General features: G+C 34.1%; 1 protein-coding gene across 1 annotated transcript; it reads right to left on the bottom strand.

The window, feature by feature from the left end:
* Positions 1–8,239: 8,239 nt before the first annotated feature.
* Positions 8,240–9,748, bottom strand: LOC135226702 (interaptin-like). The gene has a single exon (XM_064266410.1). It carries the CDS (start codon positions 9,746–9,748, stop codon positions 8,240–8,242), a length of 1,509 nt encoding a protein of 502 aa, XP_064122480.1.
* Positions 9,749–10,848: the final 1,100 nt, after the last annotated feature.

Below are 10,848 nucleotides of genomic sequence, written 5' to 3'. Positions count from 1 at the left end.
TCTTTGATGGATGAGAGATTCAGTTAGGCTTACTCATTTTGTTTTGTTTTTTATCGGTGGCCATTGAATACCACGGATAGGGAAGGAAACAGTTTCAATGGTGCATGCATTTTTTTTTCTTAAAAACCTAAAGAATACATTTTATTGTGAGATACTTTATTAACATCCGCCTATTCCCTCCATCACTCCTATACGCCACATCCGCTCTCTTCTACATCTCAGGCGACTCGAGCCGACTTCTCACCACGAACTCCATCGCTTGAAAGCATCAGTAATGATAACGGTTATTTTAAAATTCCCCGCACCGACAACGGGCGCCTTAAAATGCATGTTTATAAAATATTTTCTGTTCAAAGAAACTTTATCTTTCATTCCCCAAAATATGTGCATACACTCGTGTTACACCCTGTAGCCCGTCAAAGAGCAAACCCTTGATTAAAGGCAGTCCCTTGAAAAAAAAAAAAAAAAAAAAAAACATGAACTAGACTTAAACGAGAACGTCACCTTTCATATTTCTTATCGTTTCAGCTACTTATTAATATGCTTATGGTAGTAGGTAGAGGTATGCATGTGAAGCTAATTTGAATTAATGTCTAGTCAGTAGAAATGAATAGCTACAGAAAGATCAACCTAAGAAAGCTTTAATGAAAGAAAGTCTTTCTTAATGTATTCGTCAGTTTGACTCCACGCTTTCCAACGTGTCCAAATGAAACAGGATGATATGCAAGGAATTCGATCAAAAATAAGACTAAATTATATTCGTTTGATTTTTTTTTTAATAGCTAGGTCTGAGTTAATTATGTTAAGCAATTATGAAATGATAAGAAGAAAGGCGAACATGGCTAATAAAACAAGAATAACGGGAATAATCAAATAAAGCAGAATATATATATATATATATATATATATATATATATATATGTATATATATGTGTATATATATATATATATATATATATATATATATATATATATATATATATATTCATATATATATATATATATATATATATATATATTCATATATATATGTATATGTATATATATATATATATATAATATATTGTCGATTTAAATATTTATTTTATATTATGTATCCGAGAGAGTATACTGGCTGAAAATGGACCTAGACTAATCATGGGGGGTGAAAATCAGAAGTCCAATTTAGGCCCACTAAATATGTCATGCAAATTATTTTATTGATCAAAGGACAAAATTAGTTTAATTAAACATCGTTTTCAAAGAATGTTAACGCCTTGATGTATTGTTTATCGTCTGTAGGAGACGAAATGACAACATCCCAGTGCAGTACGATACGTTGAGTCAAGACTCGAGCGGCAGCAAAGTCAACTTCAAAATGCTTCGGTATGCTGTCACGAAGCTAGAGTTGAGAATAAAATTAGAAATCGTGGACCCATCGGTATATATTTTCCTTACTTTGCAAAATAATTATCTTTAATACGTTGAATAAGTCTACTCTATTCTAATGTAATTTATTCAAGTATAGCACCTTGAAAGGAAATGTTATTTATTGTTAAGTAAATAATCTGGCACCTGCATATGGCAATATTTCCATAACGAACAATGAATTAAGAAACTACGTCAATACACACACACACACACACACACACACACACACACACATATACACACATACACCCACACATAAATGTATGTATGTATGGGTGCACAATGATTATTTACTTGTTAAGTAGTGAGAAAAATACCCCGTTTTAAGAGGTTATTTCCATATTTCACTATATTTCATTACGCCTGCATTGAATGGATACCTTTACATTACTTATAAGGTGTAAAACTTATACAGTAGGTGTCCCGAAAGTGAATATTTGTTGAAATTTATATTATATATATGTGTGAGTGTGCATGTTTACGTATGTATACACACATGTATGTATGTATGTATGTATGCATGTATGTATGTATATATATATATATATATATATATATATATATATATATATATATGTATATTTATACATACACACATATATGAATTTCAATAAATATTCACTTTCAGGACACCTGCCGTATATACGTTTTACATCTTATAAAGTAAAGTAAAGGTATCTAATCATTGCAGGTATTAAATATACTGAAATATGCAAATGACCTCTTTTAAAATTTGTAGGTATTTTTCGCACTACGTAACAAGTGAATAATTATGGTAAACTGTTGAAGCCTTATGGGGAAAAATCGAAATACTGAAGACCTTATGGGGAAAAATAGGTCAGAGTTCGATATCAGCACAAAAAAAAGGTTATATTATATTTTATATTCTATAGTGTAACTCTCAGGAAGGGAAAAATTAATAATGAATAGCATATGGAAGAAAACGAAGAATTAATGGAGGGGTAACTATTGACAGAAGGATTGGTCAGTCATTTCCTCCATAAGCCTTCAATAACCACGAACTCTATATGAGTAAGGATATATATGATATTGCATACCGATTCTCTCCTTAAAAGATCAAGAAAACGAATATGTGACAAAGGAAGGAATAAGAGAGAGAAAGAAAATGTTTTATCTATTCTTATAAGGCTATAATAATAAGTATAACGCATCTTTAGGAATATTTACCATAATTTCATCTTTTCTGTTAGTAGCCTACTAGCAGACATCATTTGGGTCTTAAAAAATGTTCTTGAGTCGTTAACTGTCGTTAAGTTTTAGCAGTAATCATTCTAAATGGTATGTAATTTGATAAAAAAAAGACTTATAAGTAATAAATCAGGTCATATAGTTTTAGTTGCGTCAAGTATTTAGCAATTTTTTCCACTTAACTGTTGTACACGAACTTGACGCTATTACAAACGAAAACTGGTAACTCACGGGGGAAGAAACAATCGAATAATGAACATTTTAAGGGCATTTCCTTATTCCCAAAATGTTTAATCTAAAGTTTAAGATCTTTCAGGAATGGATTTTACTCAAGTAAAACACAAGAACAAAAATCCCAAATTGATAAAGGCTTAAATCGGAGAGTTTTTGGCAAGATATTTAAAACCTCTCCTTCAGACGAGTACTAATTATGCTCTGTTTTTTTCCCATCCGGGCTTTAAATAGTTACGCTGTGTAAGTTTTAGTTAAATAAAAGGATATCTTGGTATACATTTGCAACAGAAAAGTGTTTTAATAATTTACTGTATGCGAATTACACCGTTAATATTCGAAATAGGATATTATTTAAAGCCCGGGACGCAGTGTTACCATGCGCAAACACCACAGGAGGATGGACAGATGGAAAAAACAAAAAAATAGAGTATAGTCGTCTGACTCACGGGTGAAGAAATAATCGAATAATTAACATTTCAAGGGCATTTTTTTATTGCCAAAATGTTTAATCTAGACTTTAAGACCTTTCAGCAATAGATGTTACAGGTACAAAGCAAGTTCAAATTGAATATGGTTATTAAATCGGAGAGTTTGTGGCAAGATGTTTAGACCTCTCCAACAGACGAGTACTAATTAGTTCATCTGACTCACGTGTGAAGAAACAATCGAATAACTAACATTTGAGGGGCATTTCCTCCTTACCAAAATGTTTAATCTAGACTGTAAGACCTTTCGGCAATAGATTTTACACAGGTACAAGACAAATTCAAATTGATAACGGCTTAAATCGGACGAGTGCTAATCAGTTCGTCTAGTCACCACCAGAACGGCGCTGCCCGCAGTGGCAGAGAGCTTGCTTGTAAGGTGATTTTGTTTGTTTTGTTTGTATGGTGTTTTTACATTGCATGGAACCAGTGGTTCTATCACCAGAAATACACATCTCTCACTCCTCAGTGGAATGGCCGAGAATCGAACCCGCGACCACCGAGGTAGGAAGCAAACACCATACCAACCACGCCACTGAGGCGCTCAGTGGCGGAGAGCCGGTGACTCAAGGTGGTTAAGTACGAAGAGCTGGCGATGTTTTTCGTTTATTATTTTATAGTGCTAGTGCGTTGAGAACTTGCAATTGCTGGGATTGGTACGGGACTTCTTCCCCTAGAAATGTGGAGTGACATCTGTCAAGTAAAGAAAGGCGAATTAATCTTATATAACCATAATTGTGCGTCAGTCAAGTCGGCCACCTTGATAGCAGTAGACACTATGGATGTCATTAATGTCGCAGATATTCCGAACATTATTTTCGTAATTTCCAAATATTATTGTTGCATAAATGCAATAGCAATTAATTTTGCATTCATAATATTATTTACCTTCTATGTGCCTCATATTATACGATATATGTTGATACTTTTTACAAAAGCATATGTAGTCAAGTATAGACTTATATATGTCTAGCGGTTTGCTACTTGTGTTGAGACTCGTCCTCTGAACCTATATTTTGTCAAGTCATTATGACCTGTAGGGTAGTGTAGGCCTGTAAGATACAGTCAGTATACTATTTACAATTCAGTTTTTTCTTTATTACATGTAAAGGTAGCGTTGGGAATGTTCAATAAAATGACTTTATCATAATGGACGTTTTTAAAACTATAATTCACACTGTGAGAGCTGTGTTCAGGACAACGCGAACAAACGGTAATAAATAGCTTCGGTTAGTCGATTCGAAGTACAAATAGTTGTATTTTATACGTGTAACAAATGTAACAAACCCTGGTTTCGTTTGTCTCCATCCAAAGATGTGTATTATAGATTATAGTAATATAGTGATAGCAGGGAAGTTATAAGCTTGGTAGCCTAGTAGTCCATAGATCTAAACCATTCAAACTATACTAATTTCGTAAGATACTCTATCATCTAAACCTTATTCTGATTTCAAATTGATTTCGAATATTTAAAAAACAATTCCTTTATGTTAACAGTTATCAAATCATCCTGCTATGGGAAAAAATAGCCTTTTAAGTATAGTATCGCTATGAATAAACACCTTATCCAAGAATGCTAGGCCTATACGAATTGATTCATTGGATATTTTCATACTTTTTCCCGCTTTTATAGAATACTTTCGTTCTGTATGAGTCGAAACTAACTTCCTGCTTTAGTTCTTATTCGTCAGTTCTTTCCATGTATCGTTCAAAAGTCTTAAAATAGAAAGAAATGGGAGTAAACCTTTCTGAGTATGCGTGGTTGCTTGGTCACATTAAATTATCATATTATGGACTTCGTAATTTTCTTGTGGGGTTTCAAAAGATTTTAAAAGTATTGAGTGTTGGCTCTGATTAATTTTACTTTTTAATTTTTTTTTTTGTTATAAAACACCTTTACATATTGTGGTCAAGTCTCTGAGAATACAAACACACACACACACACACACACAATATATATATATAATATATATATATATATATATATATATATATATATATATATATATATATATTATATATATATATATCTATATATATATATATATAGATATATATGTGTGTGTTATATAAATATATATAATTTATATTAATATTATATTATATATATGTATTATATATATATAGAGATAGTATATATATATGTATTATATATATATATATGTGTGTATATATATATATATATATATATATATATATATATATATATATATATATATGCATGCACACATACATGCACTCATATACATGAACGATACATGGAAAGAACTGACGAATAAGGGACTAAAGCAGGAAGTTAAGTTCGACTTTTACGAAAGGAAATTATTTTATAAAGGCAAAAAAAAAAAAAAAAAAAAGCTATGAAAAAGTCCAATGAATCAATTTGTATAGGCCTAGCATTCTTGGCTAAGTGTTTATTCATAGCGCTACTATACTTAAAAGGCTATTTTTTTCCCATAGCAGGATGATTTGATAACTGTTAACATAAAGGAATTTTTTTTAAATATTCGAAATCAATTTGAAATCAGAATAAGGTTTGATGATAGAGTATCTTTCGAAATTAGTATAGTTTGAATGGTTGTTAGGTCTATAGGCTACTAGGCTACCAAGCTTATAACTTCCCTGCTATCACTATATTACTATAATCTATAATACACATCTTTGGATGGAGACAAACGAAACCAGGGTTTGTTACATTTGTTACACGTATAAAATACAACTATTTGTACTTCGAATCGACTAACCGAAGCTATTTATTACCGTTTGTTCGCGTTGTCCTGAACACAGCTCTCACAGAGTATATATAAGCTTTCATTTCCTATATATGTTATATACATATATATTGTGTAATATAAAATGTTTACTATATAATATATATATATATATATATAATATATTATATATATATACACACACATATATTACATACAAATTAATATAACTATATATGTATATATATATATATACACACATATATACATACAAATATATATATATAGATATATATGTGTGTGTGTATATAATATATGTATGTATGTATTATATATATATATATAATATATATATATATATATATATATATATATATATATATATTATCTATATATATATAATATACATACGTATTCGTATATATCATAAATAATATTTACATACCTATATATGTTACACACATGTATATATATATATATATATTATATATATATATATATATATATATATATATACATACATGTATATATTTATACATATGTACTGTTTGTATATAAATAAATAGATATTTGTATGCATATATGTATGTATAATATATATATGTATGTATACATATATATAGATATAGATAAAGATATAAACATGGCCTTTAACGATCGTATGTGATCTCACCCCTGGGGCATCATTGCTAAGAGAGCGTCATAGAAATGGGGGTTTAGTTTAACCAGGGGTGGGCCCTTCCCCATTTCTCAGCTCTCATAGCTAGCCAAGATAGATGAATTCCTAAGACTGATGACCCTTCTTCTTGTAACGCCTCCAGACTATTCCTCTGCGGTTGATTCTAGAAAACAGGTGGTTCTTTTACTGAGTCCAATATCCAGTCATTTCTCTGTTAATTGTAGGAAACCCTTTGTTATAGACAGGAAGCTTCCAGTCGCCTAATCAGACGACGTCGAAGTACAGCGACTCCTGACAATGCCCTTCGATGTCTTAGTGCCTCTGCCACACTGGGATCAAACACTGCATATGTAAAAGGCATGAAACTTACGGGTTTTTACACCGCGCCAGTGGTTGCCTCTGCTGTATATGCTAGGATTTGATCTCTTATGCATTGCGTGGCCCATATTTTGCATATATAAAAGGCATTGAACTTACGGGTTTTTACGCCACGCCAGAGGTTGCCACAGTAGTATATGCAAAAAAGTGGGTATGCAATTTGCAATGCATAATCCAATTCACATATGAAGTAGTAGGCATGAAACTTACGGGTTCTTACGCCGCGCCAGTGGTTGCCTACTACCCATATGAGATTGGACTTTGATACCCTATTCCATGGGTATCATGCGGCAGGAGAGAGAGGGGATGCACCACAGTCCAATGTTGGACATGGCGTGCACAACAATCCAGTCTTTGGGCACTTACTGCCAGGCTACAATCCACTGTAGTCTCTCGATCGTGCAGGACTGCTTCCACAAGCATATCTAGGAAGGATTTCCATCACAAACTTCAGCGTCTTCCTGTTCTCGAAAACGAAATACAGTGACTCCTGGCGATGCCCTTCGATGTCTTAGTGCCCCTGCCACACTGGTATCAAACACTTTGCATATGTATAAGGCATGAAACTTACGGGTTTTTACACCGCGCCAGTGGTTGCCTCTGCAGTATATGCTTGTATTTGATATCTTATGCATTGCGTGGCCCATATTTTGCATATATAAAAGGCATTGAACTTACGGGTTTTACGCCACGCCAGAGGTTGCCACAGAAGTTAATATGCAAAAAGTGTGGGATGCAATTTGCAATGCATAATCCAATTCACATATGAAGTAGTAGGCATGAAACTTACGGGTTCTTACACCGCGCCAGTGGTTGCCTACTACCCATATGAGATTGGGCTTTGATACCCTATCCCGAGGGTATCATGCGGCAGGAGAGAGAGGGGATGCACCATAGTCCAATGTTGGACATGGGGTACACAACAATCCAGTCTTCGGGCACTTATCGCCAGGCTACAATCCGCTGTAGTCTATCGATCACACAGACCTGGTTCCACAACCATATCCAGGAAGGATTTTTCTTACAAACTTTAGCGTCTTCCTGTTCTCTATGTCTGAGATTTCCTGCCTTCTATCCTCTGCAAGTAAACCACAGTTCTCCTAAAAATGCAGAGGTTCCTTTCCTTGCACCCTTTACGTGACGGCGTTTATCTTATAGAGTTCTCGGACCATTTTAGCATCTCGCTCCAGTCGTTGGAGGTTGGCTGCAGATATCAGCCCCATTTTCTGGTGCAATTCATCTCTGTTTAGAGGCTTCTCAATTGATGGAGTTTCATTTGGGGCCTTTGAGTGCCTCTTGGTGCCAGCTGAAGAAGGTCGTTGCAATCCTTTGATTTGGCGAAGTTCTTCCTCGATGCTGTCCATTCGTCGGTAGAGGGCTCTGCAGTTTATCTGGGGCTTCTTCAGACACAGAGTTTTATCCGAAGCCTTTTTGTCTTCAGCTTTCGTTATCGTCCTCTCTCTTCTGCAAACTTCCTTTTCTTTATAATTCTTTGGTCCATTAAGGATTTTGACCTTTCCTAAGCAGCTGATCTTTGTATCCTGCGCCAAGATCTCTTCTTGGGGTCTTGCGATTTCCATTAATGCTTCCATCTCTTCAAAAACCCTGGTCTCTAGTTGCTCCTTCGTCTCAGCAATGTCGAATTCAAGTTGAACTATCCTCCTAATCAGGTCATTCTTCTTTCCATTTGCCGTCGGTTGTTCTGCTACAACAGATTTAGATTCTTTCAGTAAACCGCTGACTTCCAATAGTTTCTGGGTGCATTCATTTTCCACTCGAAGGATCTCGCTATCCTTCTGCAAGTTCTGTTTTCTCAGCTTTTCCAGTTCCTCGTTTTTCTCAGCTAATTCTCTTTTACATTGGTCTAGCTCTTTCAAATTTTCGTGGGCCATCTGTGTCTGAATGGTGAGGACTTGTAACTCGTCCTCTAAACCTTTCATTTTCAAGGTCTTGTTCTCGTTCTCCCTCTTCAGCTTTTCTATGTTCTTTTCTTTCCTTCCATTCTCTTTTCGAAGTCCTTCCAGGTCCTGATTCAGCTTGTTCATTTTTATTTGCATTTCGTCTCGGCTTTCATCGTTTTGCTGTAGATTTCGATGCAAAGTGTCCTTCTCCATCGAATGCACTGAGACCGTGTTTTCCAAAATAATTAGCATCTGGTCTCTCTCCTCGTTTTCCTTCCTTTGGACATCTGTGACCTTCTCCTTTTCAATCATTTCGCTTTTCAGCTTCTGCATCTCTTCGGACATTGAACTGATCTTTCTTTCCTTTTCTTTGTTTAGTCGTTCGAGTTGTCTGATGTGTTCTTCCATCTGCAGTCCTGCTACGGTCAGGCCCTCTACCTTGTCCAGTAATTTGTCGATCAGCTGATCCTTTTCTAATCTCTCTTTCTTAAACCTCAAGAAAAGATTTTCATTTTCCTTAATTACTTCCTCGAACTTCCGACTTGTATCCAAATTCCTTGTTTCTTCTTCACTATCTGGATGGTCGCCTTCTTCATTCCTGGAACGTCCGTATTCTACTTCGTTATCCGAAACATGGTCTTCTTCAAAGCCAGAGTGATCAATTTCGTCCTCCTGATTTCCAGCCTCATCAAGACAGGCAGAGCTGTTCGAGGCCATGAAATCGACAAAGAACTGAACCATTTTAATGCTAAATCCACGAAGTATAAATACTCCAGTGAATAGCATAACAATAATGGCAAACAATGTAATCACTCGGGGGACTTGAAGCATGGAGTCAAAGCACTGTGCAAGCACAACTGTAAGCAAACTAAGAAACATCTTTGTTCGTTACACATCAACTCTATTTGCCTTATCGTTACTTTCCAAAAATCCCTCGTGACGTGTCTGGATTGTATTTCAGGAGTCATTTCTGGTTCCGCCGGAGCCGATCATGTCTTCGCAGTAGAGGTGTCTGGATTCCGGAGTCAATTTGGACTTCACGGGAGCTGCTTCCGTCTTCATATGTATCAGAAGAGGGGAATTCCTATGCAGTCCCCAGGGACTTTCACACATACTATATATATATATATATATATATATATATATATATATATATATATATATATATATATATATATGTTAAAATATATATATATATATACATATATATATATACACACATATATATACATATATATATATATATATATATATATATATATATATATATATATATATATATATATATATATATATATGTATGTATATCTGTGTGTGAACTCTATTTTTAGTACAAAACAGCTGACAACAGATACACGATTTAGGTCATAAATAAGAAAGCTAATTAGAATGCAAATTTATTATCGACAAAATACTTTCGTACAAGAATATTAATTTGATAGTTTGCCTCCTCAGTTCCTGCTGCATTTTTATAGGGCAGGAGTACTGTCAACACTGTTGACCTTTGACATGGAAATATATTTTAAATACTTGTTATCATTTCAATAAGAATAATTATATTTTGTATTAATAAATCCCGTCAACTCAAATTCATCTTTTAAATTAAGTAATCTGTATGTCCCTAAATTTACACAAGTTTATAAGGGGGCTGTTGACTCTGGTTTTAGCTTAAAATGGGCTAATACATTTTCACTTTAAAAGTATAAGCTCAGGATTTAGCATAAATTGGCCAGTTTATTTCATCCTTATAAGTACTACCTGCAATATACTTTCACTTTATAAGTATTAGCTCATGTTTTAGAATACGTTTTCCAATATATTATAACTTTATAGTTTTTAGC

The sequence above is a fragment of the Macrobrachium nipponense genome, chromosome 15, assembly GCF_015104395.2.
Source record: "Macrobrachium nipponense isolate FS-2020 chromosome 15, ASM1510439v2, whole genome shotgun sequence".
NCBI classification, from domain to species: Eukaryota; Metazoa; Arthropoda; class Malacostraca; order Decapoda; family Palaemonidae; genus Macrobrachium; species Macrobrachium nipponense.
This window is presented reverse-complemented; position numbering and strand designations above follow the sequence as displayed.